Genomic DNA, 24,529 nt, shown 5'->3' with positions numbered 1-24,529 from the left:
ATATGTCTTTTGAGGGATAATCGAAAATGATCAGAAGAGACTGGAATAAGAAGGCGTAATCTTCCCTGGAGTTTTCCGAATGGGCAACACCTATACAACCCCCAGCTCAACTTGATGGAACTGTGAGGACTATAAAGTCGCAATTGCTCAGCTGCCCCATTCCATGAACGGAAGGTAACTGGCGTTTCCATGCGCTCTGGTTTCCACCACAGTGTCCCATTGTGCCAGAAGTGGTTTAGTCATGCTGGCCACATGACCTGGAAAGTTGTCTGTGGACAAATGCCGGCTCTCTTGGCCTGAAAGCAAGATGAGCGCCGCAACCCCAGAGCGCCTTTGACTGGACTTAACCGTCCAGGGGTCCTTTACCTTTAGCTCCATGAATGGAGGACTCGCTAGTCATGTTGAGAGGATGCCTACAATTTAGCAAACTGGACGTTTCCCAGGTATTGAATAGTTGCCATTTTTCACAAAACCTTTCAGAACCTTGGGTACATCTAGGGATATTGAATCAGCAGCATTGGTTCCTTCCAAAGTTTTCAGCACTCTTGGAATCTTTGTAACACCTGCTAAGAAAATGAGTTTTGTGGCACCTGGGAGACAGGCAAGAAGAAGTCTTCCAGGGCTTCATCCTATGGAAGACTGCCTGTCACATAACATGAATTCCAAGGAGGATTTGTAATGCACTAAATAAACCAGAAATAGGGACACGGGTGGCGCTGTGGGTTAAACCACAGAGCCTAGGACTTGCCAATCAGAAGGTCAGCGGTTCGAATCCCTGTGACGGGGTGAACTCCCGTTGCTCAGTCCCTGCTCCTGCCCACCTAGCAGTTCAAAAGCATGTCAAGGAGCAAGTAGATAAATAGGTAGCGCTCTGGAGGGAAGGTAAACGGCGTTTCTGTGCGCTGCTCTGGTTCGCCAGAAGTGGCTTAGTCATGCTGACCACATGACCCAGAAGCTGTACGCCGGCTCCCTCGGCCAATAAAGCGAGATGAGCGCCGCAACCCCAGAGTCAGCCACGACTGAACCTAGTGGTCAGAGGTCCCTTTACCTTTAAATAAACCAGAACAGGGCTATTAGATGGGAAAAGAGAGTCTAGATACTGAAATGTCACCAGTATCTATGGAAAACATTTCACCATTGTAACAGAAACTTTAGTTGGACTATTATTTTAAGGGAACAAATGCACTGAAAATCATGATAGCAACTCAGCTACAGCATTCGGCTTTAGCAGCTTACAAGATCATTTACCAACTGGGCAGTCAGCATGGGAATGCTGAATGATCTACCAGTCTCAGACTTCGCCCCTAGATTGGAACATCTGGAACATACCCCAGTAAATGCTTCCAAAATAAGATGTGCAGAGCAGGAATTTCTCCTGTCTAGGGTAATGCACTGCTTCTTAGGAGATCTTGGGCTTTTTTAGACCAGACATATCAAATTAAGGATAGAGGATAGCTGTATTTTGTGAGGCATGTAACTGGTTGTCTCTCCTCAGAAATTTCTGATGGAATTACATGACACACAACCTAGGATTTCCCAGAAGAGAACTTTATTCACTTCAATAGTTAAGTAAGGTGGCCATATCTGGAAGATCTGAAAAAGGTGCTCAAGCACTGCCCCTAATGTATATCAGCAGTTTCCAGCAGAGCACACACACTCTTGAATCAGGACAGCTTCAGTCTTTTCCAGCCCCGATTTGGGAAAAGAGGTTTGTTCCTGATAGATGCTCATTCAAAAGTATACAGACCTACAAAAAGTGAGTTGATACTGTCAAGTGAGGAACTTAACAGCTGGTGTGTAGAAAACCCAAAGATCTATGGCAGTGGTGTGCAACTGCCTACGCACTGATGGCCTGTCAGGACTCAGAGGCTGGCCTACTGACCTATTTTTGACAAGCCACACCCACAGTTTCTACACCCCGTGTCCTATATATTGGAGCAGGTGCAAAAAAAGTTCAAGCCACGGCTGCAAAGGAAGAATCAGGAGCACTGATTTGCTTTTTTTGGTCTCCAAAACTAGAATTTAATATAGGTTTCTGGTTTGCAGTAGCCCCTCAAAGACCTCCCTGCTAGGGTAGAGCTAAAAAAAATGGTTCTGCAGGCTTCTCACCCCTAGAATTTAGCTCATGTGTTATAAGTTTGCAGGATTTAGTTCCTAACACACATGTGCCCTTACTTTAGTTTAATGTTATGCATTGAATGAATGAATGAATGAATGAATGGTGTTTACCTTCTAGTCACTCAGGTGCCTGCCACCTTGGCTCGCTGCTTCATCACAAGGACTGAGATGCTTCAATAGCTGGGGCTCCACTTCTGGAATGAGCCTCTTCACGAGATGGTTCCAAATTTATAGACCTGGCTAGCTTCCCCCAAGTTGCTGCAGACAATTAGATCAGGAGGTTCTCATTTGGAAAAAAATATCGTCATGTACTAATGAAAGGAATGAGAAGCCAAGCTATTTGTGTTGGTAAACATGGAGAACTCAACTTAACCTGTTGCCTCATGACTCATTTTTTTAATTGCAAGATCAAAGCCAAGGCACGCGAAACAGGTCATTCACTAGAGACAGAATACGTTCTTTAGGTCAAGCAATATCTATACCAGCAATGACCATTTGGAAACCTATCTGAAGGCTGCCACTTAGACGGCCCTTACGGGGCTCCTGGGGCTTCCAGAGTGCTTTGTAGACAAACACAACAGCTGCTGCCACATAGCAGCCAACTTCTAGGGGCTGAGGCCCTTTGGCACCCCCAATAAAATATTTAAGGGGGCTGCCCCCCCCCAAGTTGATGGACATTGCCATTCAAATGGTGTGTGTGTGCTTTGCACATGTGATGTGTGTGTGTGATGTACCCGGCCTCCCCGAATATTTTATTCAAGGTTGGCACCCCTGTGCTGCCCACCATTGGCATGTGGCTGATTGGGAAAGTTGTGTTGCTTCAGCTGTGAAAGGCACAGGGGATCTACAAAAATGAAAAGTTGGTAGCCCCATCCCTCCGTGTTGCTGTCAGAGCTTGCTTCGCAAACGATGCTATCCAATAAACACTGCAGTTAGGATCACAGCTACATTATGTCAGTGTTAGTTCCTCCACATTAGCCAATGACATAGCAGGGCCGTAGGATCTACCTATCCAGCAAGTTTTCTTATGTAACATGGTTAATAAAATGCCACACAGAAAACTGTACAGTGGTACCTCGGGTTAAGTACTTAATTCGTTCCGGAGGTCCGTTCTTAACCTGAAACTGTTCTTAACCTGAAGCACCACTTTAGCTAATGGAGCCTCCTGCTGCCGCTGCGCCGCCGGAGCCCGATTTCTGTTCTCATCCTGAAGCAAAGTTCTTAACCCGAGGTAATATTTCTGGGTTAGCGGAGTCTGTAACCTGAAGCGTATGTAACCTGAAGCATATGTAACCCAAGGTACCACTGTATTTGGATAGGCATGGCTTCAAGTTCAGTAAGCCCACAATTATGCCCACAATTATGCCCACAATTGCCTTCCATTTTCATACAAAGCTGTTTCTCTTGATTTATTGCCACTAGATGGCAACACAGACAACCATTTTTAAAGTCCTTTTTTTAAAAAAAGGACAACTCCACTTCTCTCTGGGGTGCGAGTCTGGGCAGTGTGTATGGAGGTTCTGGGCTGCCCAGATGACAAGAGCGCACACACACCTTGGTCTCGCTGATGTGGTCCAAAGGAAAACAGAGCAATGCATTTGGCACCAGCTTGGCTGCAGAAGTCTCTGTCCTCGATGAGAGAGCTTGTTGGGAGGCAGCTTCTTAAATCCCGGGACCACACCCTCCCCCCCCCCCCGGGATGCCACTGCCCTCCCTGCCAGACCTCCACGGCTGACCTGGTCTCAAGGTTTGTCTGCCCCCCTCAAGGTAGCAGAGGGAGGCCTGCACACCAGGATACCACCAGGGGCCACCCCTAGGTCTCAGGTTTCCACCCTGAAATATCAGGGTCTGGGGGGGGGGCGCTCTTGACTTGACAACCCCTACACATAGGTGGGCTCCAAATCCTCAATGAAGTTCACAACTGGTTGACGCTTGCCATAAAGCTTTGCACAGTAGTCCAGGGCCACACCAAACTCGGGATCCGTATCAGTGATGCAGCTATCACTAGAGGAAGACAGGCAGTCGTGGCAAACTTCACAGCGCTGCCTGGGGTCGCAATGGGTCAGCCTCCCAGAGGAACTGCTGCCAGAATCAGAATCAGGATAAAAGTGCTGAGAAGGGACAGCGCCGAGCACTGTGTGTGTCAGGAAATTCTGATGATGACGGAGATTCCTGGATCTGCTAAGATAAAGAGTGGACACGCTATTCTTCCCTTGGCACTTGTCCAACAGCCAGCCACACCCATCGTTGCTGGAATGCTTGGACCAGTTTTCAGCCTGATAGTTAAGCGTTTTCTTAACTGCCGGTGATGACAAAGAGGGTGGCTGATGCAGGGAACATCTGCCCTCAGTGTCTCCTGCCGCAGCCTGACGAAATTCTGCTAATCCACTGAAACGTCTTTGCCTTCTGCTGGTTGCCTTGTCCACAGTATGCCAAGTATCAGGAGCCGTGGAGCTGGGGGTTTTCCTCCCCTGTCCTGACTTACAAGGACTAAGCTTCATAGACTCTCCTGCCTGAATCTCCTCTGGCTCCCATAATGTGCACATGTTGCAATCGACACTTGGCTCGGGTCCCCTGAGAGATATCTGGGCAGTAGGAACGTGGTTCATACTTAGCTCTTGCAATATTTCCTGAAGCTTTTCACTGCTCACATAGCTGGTCCCTGGAAGCTGCCTCTGAGGCATACATGGTGGCTTTGCTTCCTCCTTCGGTGGGTCCTGCGGGGTGCCCATACTAAGTGTGGTGGCATATTGGGTGAACCATTGATCTTGGTCACTTGAATGACCAGCGACATTCTTGCATCCATTCAGAGGTCTGTACCCAACAGCAATTTCTGGCAGTATTTTCTGCTGGTGTCGATATGTGAGTTCCAGATCCTCAGTGGAATCTTTTTTACTAAGCAATCCTGGTTTGCACTGTGAATGTGAGAGCCTAGGATGCTGCCTTGAGTTTAGCCCCTGGCCAGGTAAAAAAGGAGAACTCATTGGGTTTCCAACTGCTGCAGAAGAACAATTGGCTGCAGAGTAGGAAGAAGAAAGAAATGGAGAGTCAATCGCATCGTATTTTTCCTCTCCAGTCACAAGTCTCATCAGCTGCTTCTTAGCATTATTCACTTGCTCTTGAAGAGTTGCAATTGCTGTATCTTTCTATATTGAGTAAACCAAGGTAAAATTTGTCAGAAAAGCGAGGGTGTGCAGAGAAAAAACAGAAGTTAGGCCTAATTACCCATACAGAAGAATTGAGGTAGAATAATTCAGAAAGAATGAATAGATATGCAGTTATTTAACATATACTTCCAAAGTAAATTATCTATGCCGTTTACAAGTACAGTCGTACCTTGGCTGTCAAACAGAATCCATTCCGGAAGTCCGTTCGACTTCCAAAAACGTTTGACAACCAAGGCATGGACTCCAATTGGCTGCAGTAGTTTCCTGCACTCAATTGGAAGCTGCAGAAGTTGCGTTGGACGTTTGGCTTCCAAAGAACGTTTGCAAACCAGAACACTCACTTCTGAGTTTGCAGTATTCGGGAGCCAAAACAGACAAGTACCAAGGTGTTCGGGATCCAAGGTACGACTGTACAAGTTACAAGCACATAGACATAAAAAATAAGCAACATAAAACCACAATATCCAACTCAATACTAAAATCTCATTAGATCTTAAAAGCCTGGAAATTGTTGTCTAGCAAAAAAAAAATTATTTACCGTATTTTTCATCCTATAGGATGCACTTTTTCCCCTCCAAAAAAGGAAGGGGAAATCTGTGTGCGTCCTATGGGGCAAATACAGGCTTTCGCTGAAGCTTGGAGAGCGAGAGGGATTGGTGCGCACCGACTCCTCTCGCTCTCCAGGCTTCAGGAAGCTATCCGCAAGCCTTGCAAGCCCGGCGGGAGGTCCCGCAGGGCTCCCCACGCTGCAGATAGCAGCCTGGCGCGTGGGGCACCCTGAAGCAGAGTGCCCCGCCCGCCGGGCAGAAATCGGCCAGCCCCACAAGCTCAGGGGACAGCGGGGAGGTGCCATCCCGCTGTTCCCTGACCTAGATTTGGGGGGGGGGGAAATAAAGGAAAAAATTTTTTCCTTTATTTCCCCACCAAAAAACTAGGTGCGTCCTATGGGACGGAGCATCCTATGGGACGAAAAATACGGTATGTATTTATTAAATCCAGTTCACGGCATAAGAATACAAGATAAAAACACAATACATAATTTTTAAAAAATAAGGAAAACAAAACAATGACTCTCCCACTCACAACCTAACAACAAATAAACAACAATGGTTCTATAGATGGGGTGCAACCATGGAGGAGAGCTTGCGGCCAAAGAACATTAAGGACCCTGTGATTGCTTATGCTCCACCTGGATAACCAAGGTCCTCTGATGGGACACTCTTGGTGGTCCCCCCCCCCCCCAGTATGAGGTTCACAAGGGAGCAAGCCTTTACTGTAGCAGGTCTGCCCTGTGAAACTCCCTACCAGCAGAGCTTCTCTAGGAATCATCCCTCCCTTTCTTCATTTTAACCAATCAGTACTTACTGATGGTTTTAGGTTGTTGCTTTTTGCTGATTTTATTCTGATGAGTTGTATACCATCTTCATATATATTTTTATAGAAGTGTGGATAATAAATATGTAATTAAATAAATAAGCTTTGCATTTTGCCACCCGCCTTACTTCATTTGGTGAACAAACTTCTTGGGGCATAAAGTTAAGGGTAAGCACATATTCAGAACGGTTGCACATTCGAAACCTCTTGGTAGTGCTGGACATGCATGTGGGTTCAGACACACACAGCATCTGCGATATTCGCTTATGGTTTCTTCTCAAAGATAGGATAGTTTTTTGACAGAATGTTGTGAGCATCTCTTCATTTAAGCAAAATGACATTCTCTCATAGAAACTGCTCCACTGAATCAAACTACCCGCCTGTCAAATCCAGCATTCAGTGAACTGAACACCCCTGGAAATTTCACATACGGGGCAAGTTCTTTGTTCTTGTGACATTATGTCACCATAGGTCCTAAGAACCATTTTTGTTCCTCACAATATCTAGACAGTTAGATGCACCAGACCATAAGACGCACCTAGTTTTTGGAGGAGGAAAACAAGAAAAAAAATATTCTGAATCTCAGAAGCCAGAACAGCAAGAGGGATTGCTGCGCAGTGAAAGCAGCAATCCCTCTTGCTGTTCTGGTTTCTGGGATAGCTGCGCAGCCTGCATTCGCTCCATAAGACGCACACACATTTTCCCTTACTTTTTAGGAGGGAAAAAGTGAGTCTTATAGAGCAAAAAATACAGTATCTCCTTAACTGTGCTGTGTTCTGATCCGGCTGAAGAAGGAGCTAAAAGGGTTTTCTTGTGTGTGTGTTTCTTGTGGCTGATTAGCTGCTCTCCCTGTGCAAAGGTCAGAGGGGGCAGGGTTTCTGTTGAGGTAGGTGATTAACTGTGGGAGGAGCTTATCAGAGCTTGTAGGGCAGCGGCGCGCGCCTAGCGGCGCGCACAATTTGATCTATCTTTAGATTTAGGGGAGCTAGTCTCAAACGTTTGTTGGGGGAGACCTAGGGTTTTTTGGGGGGGAGTTACTTGTCCTGTCTGCACGCTTCTTATGATGGAGGACCACTGTAGCCAGCCCCAACAACACGTTCTCAAGATGGAGAGTGAGGGAACAGCTGCAGTCGCCTGCGGTTCCTGCACAATGTTTGCCATCTTGCCAAAGGTTGCAGGCAGCTTTACCTGCAGCAATTGCATGTTGATTGCCCTCTTAAAAGACAAAGTCCAGCAACTGGAGGAACGTGTGGCTACGCTCCAAAGAATTAGAGAGCTGGAGCTCTTCTTGGAAGCAACAGAGCACACCGTCTCCACCAAGGAGGAGACAGGGGACTCCCCTGAGAAGGAGGCTAGTTCACCAACACAGGAGCCAGATATATGGAGAAACGTGACTCAAAGAAGTAGGAGGCCCAGGGTTCGTTCTGATTGTTTAGAAATACACAATCGCTTTGAGGTCCTCTCCCCTAGAATGGAAGACGAAGAGCAGACTCCATTTGAGGATCTCTCCCTCGTTACAATCGATCAGGTATATGAAGACGAGCATCAAAGTCAGTCCTCAGGGAACGTGCAGGCGACCTTGGAACGGACAGATCACGGAAGAACCCCGACCAAACCTAAGAGGAGGCGTGTAGTGGTGATAGGGGATTCCCTACTGAGGGGAACAGAAGCAGTGATCTGTGGGCCTGACAAGATGTCTCGGGAAGTGTGCTGTCTCCCCGGGGCTAAGATCCAAGATGTAACTGAACGACTGCAAGGAATCATAAAACCCACTGACAAATACCCCTTCCTTTTGGTTCATGTGGGAACCAATGACACTGCAAGCAATAGCCTCCAGAAGATCAAAAGAGACTATGAGGCTCTGGGCAGGAAATTGAAGCAATTAAATGCACAAATTGTCATCTCATCTGTCCTCCCAGTTGAACGACGTGGCCCAGGGAGAGAAAGAAAAATAGTGGAAGTGAACAGCTGGCTTCGCAAATGGTGTAAACAGGAACGGTTTGGATTCTTAGATCACGGACTGCAGTTTCTTGAAGATGGACTTCTGGCAAGAGATGGGCTGCACCTCACAACGGTTGGGAGGAATGTTTTTGCCAAAAATCTCAGAAACCTCATCAGGAGGGCTTTAAACTGACTAATGTGGGGGAGGAAGACAGTGCTCCTGAAGGTAGGAGTCTATCAATTGATGAAGATGATCATCCAAATGTCATAGACCAAATGGAGCAAACAGCACGCAGACCTAGTGGTGGGAGGAAAAAATCCTTAAATAAGAGACACGGGGGAATGATTAATGGACTTCAATGTCTGTACACTAATGCGCAAAGCATGGGTAATAAACAAGATGAGCTTGAGCTCTTGGTACAGCAAACTAAATATGACATAATAGGCATCACTGAAACCTGGTGGGATAAGTCCCATGACTGGAATGTAATAATGGAGGGTTACAATCTATTTCAGAGAAACAGACCAGACAAGAAAGGAGGAGGAGTGGCATTATATGTCAGGGATGTGTATACCTGTGAAGAGATCCAAGATTTAGAACCTCAAAGCCAAAGTGAGAGCATTTGGGTCAAAATTAAGGGAGAGAAGAATAACAGGGACCTCATTGTGGGAGTTTACTATAGATCCCCAAGCCAAACGGAGGACATAGATGATGCCTTCCTGGAACAGATGGCCAAGCATGCAAAAGGAAGGGAGAGAGTAGTAATGGGGGACTTCAATTACCCGGATATTTGCTGGATGTCAAACTCAGCCAAGAGCATAAGGTCAAACAGATTCCTCACTGGCCTTGCAGACAACTTCATTGTCCAGAAAGTGGGAGAAGCAACAAGAGGAACAGCCATTTTAGATCTGGTCCTAACCAATGTTGATGACCTGGTTAGTGGAGTAGAAGTGGAAGGATCATTAGGCACGAGTGATCATGCTCTTCTGAAGTTTACTATACAGCAGAAAGGAGCAGCCAAGCATACTAGGACTCAATTTCTTGACTTTAGGAAAGCCGACTTTATAAAACTTAGGGAAGTGCTGGGTGAGATCCCATGGACAGTAATATTAAAAGGAAAGGGAGTTCATGATGGCTGGGAGTTTGTTAAGAGGGAGATAGTAAAAGCACAACTTCAGGCAATACCAATGAGACAGAAACATGGAAGGTGCCTAAAGAAGCCAGGGTGGCTATCTAAAGAACTTTTAACCGAGTTAAGATTAAAAAAGGATGTGTACAAAAAATGGAAAAGGGGGGAAACCACCAAAGAGGAATTCAAACAAATAGCCAGCATGTGTAGACACAAAGTCAGAAAAGCTAAAGCACAGAATGAACTCAGGCTTGCTAGAGAGGTTAAAAGCAACAAAAAAGGCTTTTATGGGTATGTTCGTAGCAAAAGGAAGAACAAAGAAACAGTGGGGTCACTCAGAGGAGAAGATGGTGTAATGCAAACAGGGGACACAGAAAGGGCTGAACTCCTCAATGCCTTCTTTGCCTCAGTCTTCTCCAATAAAGAAAACAATGCCCGACCTGAAGAATTTGGAGCAAATGATTCAGCAGAGGAAACACAGCCCAGAATAACTAAGGAGATAGTACAAGAATACTTGGCTAGTTTAGATGTATTCAAGTCTCCAGGGCCAGATGAACTGCATCCAAGAGTATTAAAAGAACTGGCAGATGTGATCTCAGAACCACTGGCAGTCATCTTCGAGAATTCCTGGAGAACAGGCGAAGTCCCGGCAGACTGGAGGAGGGCAAATGTTGTCCCTATTTTCAAAAAGGGGAAAAGAGAGGACCCAAATAATTACTGCCCAGTCAGTCTGACATCAATACCAGGGAAGATTCTGGAGCAGATCATTAAGCAAACAGTCTGTGAGCACCTAGAAAGGAATGCTGTGATCACCAATAGTCAGCATGGATTTCTGAAAAATAAGTCATGTCAGACTAACCTGATCTCATTTTTTGACAGAATTACAAGCCTGGTAGATGAAGGGAACGCAGTGGATGTAGCCTACTTTGATTTCAGCAAGGCATTTGACAAGGTGCCCCATGATATTCTTGTAAAGAAGCTGGTAAAATGCGGTCTTGACTATGCTACCACTCAGTGGATTTGTAACTGGCTGACTGACCGAACCCAAAGGGTGCTCATCAATGGTTCCTCTTCATCCTGGAGAAGAGTGACTAGTGGGGTGCCACAGGGTTCTGTCTTGGGTCCGGTCTTATTCAACATCTTTATCAACGACTTGGATGATGGACTCAAGGGCATCCTGATCAAATTTGCAGATGACACCAAACTGGGAGGGGTGGCTAACACCCCAGAGGACAGGATCACACTTCAAAACGACCTTGACAGATTAGAGAACTGGGCCAAAACAAACAAGATGAATTTTAATAGGGAGAAATGTAAAGTATTGCACTTGGGCAAAAAAAATGAGAGGCACAAATACAAGATGGGTGACACCTGGCTTGAGAGCAGTACATGTGAAAAGGATCTAGGAGTCTTGGTTGACCACAAACTTGACATGAGCCAACAGTGTGACGCGGCAGCTAAAAAAGCCAATGCAATTCTGGGCTGCATCAATAGGAGTATTGCATCTAGATCAAGGGAAGTAATAGTGCCACTGTATTCTGCTCTGGTCAGACCTCACCTGGAGTACTGTGTCCAGTTCTGGGCACCACAGTTCAAGAAGGACACTGACAAACTGGAACGTGTCCAGAGGAGGGCAACCAAAATGGTCAAAGGCCTGGAAACGATGCCTTATGAAGAACGGCTAAGGGAGCTGGGCATGTTTAGCCTGGAGAAGAGGAGGTTAAGGGGTGATATGATAGCCATGTTCAAATATATAAAAGGATGTCACATAGAGGAGGGAGAAAGGTTGTTTTCTGCTGCTCCAGAGAAGCGGACACGGAGCAATGGTTCCAAACTACAAGAAAGAAGATTCCACCTAAACATTAGGAAGAACTTCCTGACAGTAAGAGCTGTTCGACAGTGGAATTTGCTGCCAAGGAGTGTGGTGGAGTCTCCTTCTTTGGAGGTCTTTAAGCAGAGGCTTGACAACCATATGTCAGGAGTGCTCTGATGGTGTTTCCTGCTTGGCAGGGGGTTGGACTCGATGGCCCTTGTGGTCTCTTCCAACTCTATGATTCTATGATTCTATGATTCTATGTATACGATGCACTTTTCTTATGCCAATAAATGAGATTGATTGAGTGAGTGATATTTTCGTACCAAAAAGCCTTGAAGTTAGCTTGGTAGCAGACTGGCAGCCAGTAAAAGTCCCCTAAACAAGGTGTTGTTATCTGCTAGCAACTGTTTGCCGCCACAACTGAGCGAAAGTTTCTCACCTCTACCAGCTGCTGCATCATGGAATTCTTTTCCCCCAGCAGCTGGTAGATCTCTTCATCACTGTACATAGTAGAGTGGAAGTTCTTGCTTGAGCTGGTAAAATACTTGGCCATATTGTTGATGTCATCTTTCTGTTTCTCAAAAGCCTTCCATTTTCTGACCTGCTGAGCATCAAAGCATATTGTAGACCTATAAATTAGTTGTATTAGAGGAAAACTGAAAGATGATGAAGATGGAAAGAGGAAAAAACAAGTGAGAATTAAGAAAACAAAAACATTTATCCCTGAAGCTGCATTATAGGCTTAGGCCTCTGTCTGTAAACACAACACATACCTGAAGCTAATGCCATATTTGAACCTTTTTCTTGTTTTTTTCCTAATATGAAAAGGCATTGCTCAAGCAGATAAGTTTCTTATCCTATACAGTGGTACCTTGGTTCTCAAATGGCTTAGAAGTTGAACAACTTGGAGCCCAAACACTGCAAACTCGGAAATAAGTGTTCTGGTTTGCGAACTTTTTTCAGAAGCTGAACGTGCTCCGTTTTTAGTGCCACCCTTCCATTTTGAGTGTTATGCTGAGGTCTACCTGTTTTTGCTATTTATTTTGCTTTTTTGCGGCTTTTTGGGTTTTTTGGGTGACTGTGTGGAACCTAGTTCAGCTATTACCGTATTTTTCACTCTATAAGACGCAGCAGACCACAAGACGCACCTAGTTTTTGGAGGAGGAAAGCAAGAAAAAATATATTCTGAATCTCAGAAGCAGCGATCCCTCTTGCTGTTCTGGCTTCTGAGATAGCTTCGCAGCCTGCATTCGCTCCATAAGACACACACACATTTCCCCTTACTTTTTAGGCGGGAAAAAGTGAGTCTTATAGAGCAAAAAATACAGTGGTGCCCCGCAAGACGAATGCCTCGCAAGACGGAAAACCCGCTAGACGAAAGGGTTTTCCGTTTTGGAGGCGCTTCGCAAGACGAATTTCCCTATGGGCTTGCTTCGCAAGACGACAGCCCATAGGGAAATCTCCGGGACAGTGGGGAAGCGCAGCTCGCTGTCCTCGGACCTCCTCCGAAGCCTGGCGGCGGGGCGGGGACGCCTCCCCCCGCCGCCCGGCTTCGGGGCATCGTCCCGATGCCGGGCGGCGGGGCGAGAAAGCCTCCCCCCGCCGCCTGGCATCGGAACGATGTCCCGAAGCCGGGCGGCGGGGCCGCGAAGCCTGTCCTGGACCTCTTCTGAAGGCAGGCGGGGGGCAAAAGTCTTTGTCCCCCCTGCTTGCCTTCCCAGGGGCTTTTAAATCGCCCGGACAGCGGAGAAGTCGCTGTCCCGGGCGATTTTAAAATGCCGCCCGCCAGAAGAGGTCGGGGGAAGGCGGTTTCCATAGGAACGCATTAATTGATTTTCAATGCATTCCTATGGAAAACCGTGCATCGCAAGACGAAAAACTCGCAAGACGAAGAGACTTGCGGAACGAATTAATTTCGTCTTGCGAGGCACCACTGTACAGTAATTGATTGATTGTATGATTGCAGTACATTGTTTATTGCTTTCATTTTATGGATCCATGGTCTCGTTAGATAGTAAAATTCATGTTAAATTGCTGTTTTAGGGGTTGTTTTTAAAAGCCTGGAACAGATTAATGTATGGGAAAGCACGCCTTGATTTTGGAACGCTTTGGTTTTGGAACGGACTTCCAGTACAGTGGTACCTCGGTTTCCGAACGTAATCCATTCTGGAAGACCGTTCGAGTTCTGAAACGTTCAAAAAACAAAAACTCAATAGCTGACAGCTAGGCCTCAGGATCATGCACTCAGCGGAAGCTGCGTGGCATGTTTGACTTCTGAGGCGTGTTCAAAAACCAAAGCATTTACTTCCGGGCTTATGACATTCGAAAACCGAAATGTTTGTCAACAGAGATGTTCAAAAACTGAGGTACCACTGTATATATTTAACTTCTACCCTGCCTATCAATCCAGAAGATTCCCTAAAGTTGGCTACATACAATACAATACAATACAATACAATACAATACAATACAATACAATACAATACAATACAATACAATACAGTACAGGCTGCTTCTATCCACTGGTTGATTAACAAACAGATAAGTGCTATCTTATACATATTTGAGGCTAAATTATCTCAGTAACGCATTCCCAGCTCACTGCCAGCACCTCAGCTATCCTTTACAAATCTCATTTTTGGGGAAACGTATTGAGCTTTTCTGGGAGGCAGAGGGCAATTAGCAATGTTTTGGGTGACTTCTTCCTCCCCTCCAGTTTCTTACCTGTGGAATAAAGATTAAACAATTGATTGTAGATGTGCAGACAAAGATTCCTCCTGAGGTAAATCCAAAGACCAGGTTGTGCCACAAGTGGAAAAAACGATTCACCACAAGAATAGCACCCGTTGAGAGGAAAATAATGGCTATTCCAATGATGAGGGTCAGGGACTGATTGACAGGTGAGCAGCTGAGATCATCTGTCAGGCCAGCAAGGTAGGCCCCATAGATCAAGAGGATGCCCTGCGGTGAAACAAAACAACAACACATGGTTATAGAAGCGTTAATTCAGGAGAAAGACTTCTAGCATTTTGCAGAATGTGGGTACTTTAGTAAGGTGTCGTCTTCCAATTAACCACCCCCTTATTATTATTTTCATTACAGTATTTATTAAATTAATATACCACCATTCCTCTTCACAGGGTGGTCTACAATATAAAAACACAAAAATAATGTTTCTGGGCCCAATTCAAGGTGCTGGTTTTGATCTATAAAGCCTTCAAGGGCTCAGAAGAACTGCCTTTCCCCATACGAACCAGTCTGGAGCCTGGGATCATCATGTGAGGTTGTTCTTCTTGTGCCCCCAAGAGGGATGGAGGGGGGCAACTCAAGAGCATTTTCTCCAATGGCTCCGTGCTTGTGGAAGACGACACCAGGCAAAAACATTCTCCTTTGGCTAATTAAACAATCTGCAGCCTTTTAAACTACTTGTGTGGAGTGGGGGTATTGTTTAAGGCTTTATAGGTCAAAACCAGCACTTTGAATTGGGCCCAGAAACTAATTGGCAGCCAGTGCAGTTGAACCAGGATTGGCGTGATGTGCTCAAACCATCTTGACCCGGTGAGCAAACCAGCGGCCAAATTCTGCACCAGCTGAAGTTTCCAAACCGTCTTCAGAGGCAGGCCCATGTTTAACATGCTGCAGAAACCTAATCAGATTCAAACACATATTTGTTGCAGGGTCAGCACCTTTACTGTTGATTTAAACTAAAATTTGTTCGGCCAATATGATCTAGCAATTGCCTTCAATAATCTGTTCCTCCCTTGCAGATTTAAAGGGAAAGTTGAAAGCAACAATGTGTTGGGAAAGGAGAGAGTCTGAATTAGGCCACCCACCAAGAACCCTCCAACCATGCAGTCTTACCAGATAATTATAAAGGTAAAGGGACCCCTGACCATTAGGTCCAGTCGTGGCCGACTCTGGGGTTGCGGTGCTCATCTCGCTTTACTGGCTGAGGGAGCCGGCGTACAGCTTCCAGGTCATGTGGCCAGCATGACTAAGCCGCTTCTGGCGAACCAGAGCAGTGCACGGAAACGCCGTTTACCTTCCCGCCGGAGTGGTACCTATTTATCTACTTGCACTTTGACGTGCTTTCGAACTGCTAGGTTGGCAGGAGCAGGGACCGAGCAATGGGAGCTCACCCCGTCACAGGGATTCGAACCGCCGACCTTCTGATCGGCAAGTCCAAGTCTCTGTGGTTTAACCCACAGCACCACCCAAGTCCCTTACCAGATAATTATCAAGCATTAAATACAGAAGGGGCAAGGAAGCGCCTATACAATAAGAGAAGCAAGGCAGGTATGGGAAACCTGAGGTTCTCTAGATGTTGCAAGACTACAACTTCCATTTGTCTTGACCACTGGCCATGGTGGCTGGAAACAGTGGGAGTTGGAAGACCTCTGGAAAGGCAGTAGGGTTCACCAGCCCTGCTATAAAATAATAGGTTTTAAAAAAGGTAAAGGACCCCTTGACGGTTTAGTCCGGTCAAAGGCGACTATGGGGTTGCGGCGTTCATCTTGCTTTCAGGCCGAGGGAGCCAGCGTTGGTCCACAGACAGCTTTCCAGGTCATGTGGTCAGCATGACTAGACCGCTTCTGGCGCAACGGGACACCATGACGGAAGTCAGAGCGCACAGAAAAGCCGTTTACCTTCCCGCCGGAGTGGTACCTATTTATCTACTTGCACTTTGATGTGCTTTCGAACTGCTAGGTTGGCAGGAGCAGGGACCGAGCAATGGGAGCTCACCCCGTCACAGGGATTCGAACCGCCAACCTTCTGATCGGCAAGTCTTAGGCTCTGTGGTTTAACCCACAGCGCCACCCACGTCCCTTTTTATAATACAACTTAGAGAAGAGCTTTTACAATGTGTGCCAGCAGAGGGGCCAATGTTCAGGGAGAGCCCTGGGTATGACAATGAGTTACAAGTGTTATAAAAGTTCGTCTGCGAAATGTGGAGGTATGAGGGCCAAACGAGATATGGCGTTTGTCACACACTTTGCCCTTGCCTGGTTGATTTTCTAAAAATAAATAGCCATGATCAACGAGAAACTGGAACCAATTTCATACCTTAAATCCCAGAAAGAGAAGAAGCCAAAGATCAGAGAACGCGGAGGTGCAGAAGTTCCCTTGGCTCACTGTGCAAGTCAAACCTCTCTCTGCCACCTAGCAGAGAATTGAAACACAAAACGAAAGGTTTCTTCCCATTTGCAAAATGCCCAGGATGCAAGAATTGAAATGTCTGCTTCTGATTGCACTTCAGTACTGAAATCAGACTTGGAACAAAGAATGGATTCACATGGATATGCTGGAATTGTTTCTTTGCTTGCTTGCTTGCTGCAATCACTGGCAACATCTATAAAGGTTAAAGGGACCCCTGACTATTAGGTCCAGTCGTGGCCGACTCTGGGGTTGTGGTGCTCAACTCGCTTTACTGGCCGAGGGAGCCGGCATACAGCTTCCGGGTCATGTGGCCAGCAGGACTAAGACGCTTCTGGCGAACCAGAGCAGCGCACGGAAACGCCGTTTACCTTCCCACCAGAGTGGTACCTATTTATCTACTTGCACTTTTGACGTGCTTTCGAACTGCTAGGTTGGCAGGAGCAGGGACTGAGCAATGGGAGCTCACCCCCTCGCGGGGATTTGAACCGCCGACCTTCTGATCAGCAAGCCCTAGGCTCTGTGGTTTAACCCACAGCGCCACCTGCGTCCCACTGGCAACATCTACATTGTCACTATTTTCAGGTGGGATTCAATCCTATCCTGGCAAATTCAGGCTGCACTATTAAAGCATATTTGGAGCTTTTACACAACAAACCTGCTTCCCCAAAAGATAATGCATTTTGTGATAAGAAAAGTGACGGGAAAATGCACTGTCAAGCCGGATAACACCTGCTTTGATGCACATTATCTAAACTCTCCACAAGTTGATCAAGCTGAGTGTGTACTGAACAGCTAGTTTGAAAGCAACCACAATCACACCCACTTCAGCCACTGCTTTCTTTAGCCTCCTTGTTTCCCATTTGTAAAACAGAATGGTCGTCATTAGGCTCCTTCTGTGTGATGAATCTACTAATTAGCTGGCATTTTTAATCTTTCATCCTCTATATTCCCGAGTTGTAAAATGGGAACAGTGCTGTACAAAAGCCTGTTGAAGTTTGCGTGTAATAATTCTCTGGCATGGATTTGCTAAGCAGCTTGGCTAGTAGTCCCTTCTCTCTGATAGTCACTGTTCTGTAACAACAACAAAAGATAAGTGTGTCCTAAAATACCTAATTATACAAGCTAAATTCCACAGCAATGGGTTACATATGTGTTTTGTAACTCAATAATCTGAGGTTTGCCTAGGGAATTATCTGCTCAAGGTCTGCCTTAAATTCTCATTTATAGCACATTTACAGCAGTGATTGCATTGGCTCTATCTTCAAACTCAAAGCTCCCCCAACCCCATATCATTAGGCTCCAACCTGACCTCACCCAAGTACTGTATGTGGGGCAGAGTTTTCCTTGTTTTCATATTTTGAAAGTTGGAGGGTGCACAGCTTTCTCTTAGTGATGCACCCATGTTCACAATTTATGTCCAGACATCCAACCTGCACTCCCTCCTCATCTTACCTTCAGATCTGCATTGAGACTTTGGAGACACTGGACTGGATCCATGAACATCCATATCAAGAGCAGGATAATGTCCGCCAACACTAACACAGACACCATCACCAGCAGCTGGAAATCTTTGATAATCTGTAAAAGAGACGCCCAACTTGCTCACTTTGTCATCTGCTGTGTCAATATCGCAGTTCATCTTTTTGTGCACACAGAGGAGTTTTCCCCAAAACCATATACAGTGGTACCTCGGGTTAAGTACTTAATTCGTTCCGGAGGTCCGTTCTTAACCTGAAACTGTTCTTAACCTGAAGCACCACTTTAGCTAATGGGGCCTCCTGCTGCCGCCACATGATTTCTGTTCTCATCCTGAAGCAAAGTTCTTAACCTGAGGTAATATTTCTGGGTTAGCGGAGTCTGTAACCTGAAGCATATGTAACCCGAGGCACCACTGTACAGTACTGAGATAAACAAGACTAGAGAACATAGCCAGAAATCAGGACCAGCTAATCTTTCCTTTGTTATCAAATACAAAAAAGAGTGAGATGACAAAATAACACCACAGAAAACAAATTCTTTATAGTGCCTGGACTCCCCTTCTAATTTCTGAGTGCCAGATGCTGAATTTAGCATGTTAAAATATAAGCCATGTTAAAATATAAGCCAGACTGGCTTCCTGATGAAGTAATTGCCTGGCAAGATGGACCATTAAAAGAGCACAAAGGGAGGGTGATGGCCCATTAAGGGAGTCGTTAGCAAAGCTAAAACTGCACCAGTAGGAAAATGGGTGAAGCCCTTCCCTGACCTCAGAGTTAGGTAGAAGATCAAGGTCAGTGGTAGAGTTTTTGGGATTGCAGTTTTGCCTGATGTAGGCAAAAGGAAAAGATAGTTGCAGTTTGCAAGCTGGAAAAAGGTGGGGTCTGGTCAGAGTAATGTGGGCTGCCAGTTTGAATCCAAGTCAGCAGCAGCCATGGGAGGGACAGAATCCTGGGCGCCCCTCCATCAGGCTCAGGCTTTATATGTGCAAATAAATCATACCGGTATATCCTAAAGACACCACAGCGCAAGTAGATAAATAGGTAAGGAAGGTAAATGGCATTTCGGTGCGCTCTGGCACTCATCACAGTGTTCTGCTGTGCCAGAAGCGATTTAGTCCTTCTGGCCACATGACCTGGAAAGCTGTCTGTGGAGAAACACTGGGTTCCTCGGCCTGAAAGCGAGATAAGTGCCACAACACCATAGTTGCCTTTGACTGCATGTAACTGTCCAGGGGTCCTTTACCTTTACTTATCTACTTTGAGTGGTCAGTACAGCTTCCCGGCACGAGGCTGAAAGCTGTGTGGGAATTCAAGGAATGGCCAACTAATCTGAAAATACTGCCAGCCTCTACAACCACCTGCCATGTTCTGAGCCCAGCACTGCTGAAGGAAAGTTCCACTGACAGGAGTGAGGGGGCATCCCTAGGTGAGGCCTGATGCCTCCAGGTAGCAGGTCTCCCTGGGGGCACTTTGTCCAGGGGCCACTGAATCCGGCCCCAGACATGGGGATTACTTCCAACATGTATATTTCAGTCCCAATAACCGTGGCCCCGTCTTATTTGTTTCTGACAGCTGAATGTACATTGTAAGAACTCACCACTCTCTTGTCTGGAACTTGCCGACTGAACACTTTATACAACCGCCAACTTTTCCCTAGAATGGGGCCAAAAGCCAGAGAGGCCCCAATACACAACAAGCTGATTCTCACCTGTAGGGGTATGCGTTGGGTTGTGGAGGAGAAGGAGAGAGAGAGAAATAAAAACACAGAGGTCCATAAAGCTAAGTTTCAAGATAAACATGGGGTATTTGTACTCAAGATCCCCTGTAGCTTTTAAAAATAATGGCAGCCACTCTGCCACAAGGACAGAAGAAGTGTGATCCCACTAATTCTCTTCACTGCCACTAAGAAGGTTATCCCATTCCTGGTCCTGTTCACATCTTGGGAGCCAATTCCAGGAGCCTGGTGCTGGGGAACGGCTGCTGAGCTCAATCCCACACCCAAGGAATACAAAGAGGTAAATCACAAACTAAACAACTCTGTATGCTGATTTACAGAAATTCGTTAATAGTGTATGACATTTCAACAACTTCTATTCCAGGAAATCTTAAATAATATACACAATGCCAAAATAACATCAAGATACCCGGATTTCAGTGTGTGTTTCGTAACTCTTCTTCTGGTTGGACCGAAAAGGAACAATACAATGGCAATCAATGCTCCACCAAACAGGTCAGCTCCAGTCTTAGAACGGCAGTTTGCTCTTTTCAAAAACAGAGATTGAAATCTGGGTATCTTCTTGTTCCATTGGGATCCCACTAGCACAAGTATATACATAGAGAGTTGTTTTCATGGACTTATTTTAGGAATATTCAGACTGTTTGGTTTTGAGATACTGAGTTGCGCATGTCATTATTATTTTTGGCATAGTAGATATTATTCAAGATTTCATGCAATGGAAGTTGTTGAAATGTGGGTTTCATGGCTGAATGAGGATTATAACCCCAGTCTCAGTCCAACACTCTATTCCCTACATTGGACTGGCTCTCAAAAACTATTTATTACATCTCTCAGATATTTATCTGAGAGCCAGTGTGGTGTAGTGATTAAGAACGGTAGTCTTGTAATCTGGTGATCTGGGTTCGCGTCTCCGCTCCTCCACCTGCAGCTGCTGGGTGACCTTGGGCTAGTCACACTTCTCTGAAGTCTCTCAGCCCCACTCACCTCACAGAGTGTTTGTTGTGGGGGAGGAAGGGAAAGGGGATTATTAGCCGCTTTGAGACTCCTTAGAGTAGTGATAAAGCGGGATATCAAATCCAAACTCTTCTTATCTCAACATAGGCTACATAGGATTCCCAGGCAGTCCCCCCCCCCCAGATGCCAATAGAACCAAGCCTGCTTAGTTTCTGCAAGGTTATTGCATCACATTCCTTCAGACCATGCCTTGAAATGTTGCACTTTAGGAGTTGAAAGAACAGTTGGACATTCTGGAAGAGTTCTTTCTGAAGGGGAACTATGGGGCAGGATTGATCTGTGTGTGCATGCATCATTTGTCCACGTACCGCTTTGAATTCTGCCTAATTTGCAATATAAAACTGTCCCCACAAGAACAATGCCCCGCGAGCCACACCTCTGGCTTTCACCCACCTGAACCAGCATCTCCAGGGATGGCCTGGTCAATGAATTATGTCTTTCAACTCCAAAGAGGTAAGCGCTACTGTAGGTCAAGCCACTGCCCAGCAGGGTCACTATGTTCAGGTTAGGACTGGACATTTTCACGATCCTCCAGCAGACAAAGGAGATAAGAAAACATGGAGGCAAGCGTTATGAAAGAGGAACCATAGAATTGTAGAGTTGGAAGGGCCCCTGAGGATCATTTAGTGCAACGCAGGAATATGCAGCTGTCTCGTACAGGGATTGAACCTGCAACCTTGGAGTTATCAGCACCATGTTCTAACCAAGGGAGCTATCCAAGCTTGCCTTGGATAGAGAAGTTAGGCTTGCCCCACTCTTACAACCCATGTAATGCAATAATTTCCCCCTCTTGCTATGCTTTATCTGATAAGTCCTTTTTCAATGCTCCCCACTGCTTTCTGCCACTGAAGACAACTGGGCCTCCAGAGCTAGAGGCTGGGTCTAATAACACCTCAGACCGCAGACCTGATCCCTAAGGAAGTTGGCAACGTCATCCAAAGGAGGCCCAATACTATCTCTGAAAGCAAAACATCTCCATCTTACCAGGATTGAGCTTTAGTTGGTTGGCCCTCAACCACCCCTTTACTGGTCCAAGGCCCTGGTTCATCTCTTCCACAGCATCATTGACGAAAAGAAGATGTACCTTTGGGTGTTGTCACCACACTGATACAGCAAAATGGTGACACTGCACTTGAATATCCCAAGTGACATGACTTAGTAGCAAGGCTGGATTAAAGTGGTTGGGGGCTCAGGTGCAGTTTCCAAAATAGGGGGTCTCTCCCCACCAAAAAGGAACACATAAAATCACCACAAACCCTTCCAGGCCCTCCAGGTGTCCCTCTTTTCCAGGGACAGACCTGGATTTACAGGAGCCATCCTGGTTTCTGATTTGATCCCAGAATGTTCCCCTTTTTCGTAGGAAGTCCCTAGGATGAGGATTCTTAGTAAGTTTATGTTGATCTTTTCTGTGAACCGCCCTGAGACCTCTGGGTTTAGGGCTGTATATAAATTCAGTAGAGAATAAGAAGTTCCTGAACTTCAGCTCCTGCACAGCAGAAGACACACCTAAACCTCTTTGCAAAGTTTTCACATTTTGCATCTGAAGTTGTCCTTTTGGAGACACGTAAACACCTTTTCATTTCTCCCAGACCTCCAGCCATCAAATGGAGGCATTTTTCTGATGCTTGTTCTGAATTTGTTCTAAACCGTTTTATATTCATTGTTTTACTTGCTGACTTAAAAACAATTTTATTAACCTGTGGCAACCTTGGGAATCTTTGTTGTTAAATATCTGCAGTGTAAATGTAGACAAGCATGCAGTTTGCACAACATGATATATTCTGCTCTTTTTAAAGCTAATTTTCAAATGTTCAGAGGAAAAAATGCCTTTCTATACTGTATATGATAGCAAAAGAGCAGTTTGACCAGCTACTGAAAACATGACCACAATATATTTCTGGCCTTACCTGTTCTTTCTGAAGTGAATTGTGAAGATGAGAAAGAAGAAACTGAGCAGGACTCCACTGGTAAGGAAGACCCAGGCAATGCCCAGGATGGCTGCTGAAAAGGGGGAGAAGTTCTTACAGCTGCTGTCAGAGCATGTCTGAGGAAAGACAGATGGGAGATAGTAAGGACCCCTTTATCTCAAAGACAGATGAGGTGGGGGGGGGACCTACTTAACTCGAAGCAGCATAATTTAAGAGCTATATTAGCCATCTCAGGAAAACCAGAAATAATTAATATCCACAAACAGAATGCACACCCTCAAGTGTCCCTATTTTCCAGGGACAATCCTGGATTTACAGAAGCCATCTTGGTTTCTCATTTGATCCCGGAATGTCCGGCTTTTCCTTAGGACTGCCCTATTTTCATCGGAGAAATGTTGGAGGGTATGGAGTTATCCAACCCCTGAGCCATCTGAGGGCAGCCTTGTCTAGGGAAGTTTTTAAATGTTTAATAATGTTTTGATATATGTTGGAAGTCCCCCACTTTGGGGATAAAGTTGCTTGACTCTGGTTCAGCTCAAAATGCTCTTCCATCCTAACATTATAAGAATCCAACCCCCCCACACACACACATTTTAAACTGGCATATATTTACTTCAAATAACATTAAAAGTTGTAACTCTTTCCTTATACATTTACCCACAATTGTTATAGTACAGAGGTCCTGCACGGTCTTCTGCTGCTGTTCCTGGGTGTTATCGCACTGGTTAGAGTAATTGAATCCCATTTCCACGGCGCATTGAAAGCCTTCGTTCAACCACATTGTCTGGGCAGTGCAATTTACCGTGTCGCAGTCCCAATAAACTCAAGATTAGGTATATCCAGTGGCAGCAAGCAAGATGTGCAACAAATTCCTCCCCTCTAGGGCGTCCTGAAAAGGGGGAGGGAGGGTTGATCATAAGCAAAACAGTGACAGAAACATGGCAGCAATTAAGTTAACAATCAAAGTCATCTTGCTCATGGGAGCCAACTTGAAACTTGGTTTGGAACTCTTTGCTACATCTCACCCAACTCTGATGATATACCATAATTATTGTGTGAATTAGGGTGGTGGTAGCATTTGTCGTTTCTCCTAGTTACGTGTGTCCAGGCAGGCGGTCGTTGTATAGAATGTGGCTCACTCGAGAACCGGTGGAGTGGCCTGGCTGAGGCATGAACGAGGAGGTCTCTGACTTGCCCACCTGGTAGCTCAGTCAGTGGAGCACGAGACTCTTGATCTCAGGGTCATGGATTTGAGCCCCACATTGGGCAAAACGTTCCTGCATCGCAGGGCGTTGGACTAGATGATCCTCGTGGTCCCTTTCAACTCTACAATTCTGTGTTTCTGGGATCTCTGCCATGCAGTGAAAATGCCGTGCGGTGAAATTTTTCATAGGGGGACCGTTAGGGCCAGAGGTGTCACCTTGTGAGTGCTGTGGGGGACAGGGACGTCATGCCGTGCGGTGAAATTTTTCATAGGGGGACCGTTAGGGCCAGAGGTGTCACCTTGTGAGTGCTGTGGGGGACAGGGACGTCATGTGCGTGATGTCCTGATGTATAAGCATCAAACCTCCCACTCCAAGCTGGGCAGAAGCTTTCCAGGCTTTGGGAAGGTGCCAGGAAGGCTCTTGGACCCATCGGAGCATTGCATCTCCCTCCCTAAGCCATGCA

The 24,529-nt window shown here is 46.0% G+C and overlaps 1 protein-coding gene across 1 annotated transcript; it reads right to left on the bottom strand.

Annotated features, from left to right (window-relative positions):
* Positions 1-3,794: 3,794 nt before the first annotated feature.
* On the bottom strand, positions 3,795-24,289 carry GPR156 (G protein-coupled receptor 156). The gene is made up of 9 exons (XM_081845029.1): positions 23,523-24,289; positions 22,841-22,977; positions 21,327-21,462; positions 19,779-19,889; positions 18,156-18,281; positions 16,611-16,706; positions 14,271-14,507; positions 11,986-12,150; positions 3,795-5,264 (listed from the first exon to the last, which is right to left on the bottom strand). Exons 1-9 carry the CDS (start codon positions 23,640-23,642, stop codon positions 3,999-4,001), a joined length of 2,394 nt encoding a protein of 797 aa, XP_081701155.1. The 5' UTR covers positions 23,643-24,289; the 3' UTR covers positions 3,795-3,998.
* Positions 24,290-24,529: the final 240 nt, after the last annotated feature.

The sequence above is a fragment of the Podarcis erhardii genome, assembly GCF_964252035.2.
Source record: "Podarcis erhardii genome assembly, chromosome: 17".
Taxonomy (NCBI): domain Eukaryota; kingdom Metazoa; phylum Chordata; class Lepidosauria; order Squamata; family Lacertidae; genus Podarcis; species Podarcis erhardii.
Note: the sequence above shows the minus strand (reverse complement) of the source record. Positions and strands in the feature narration are given on the sequence as shown.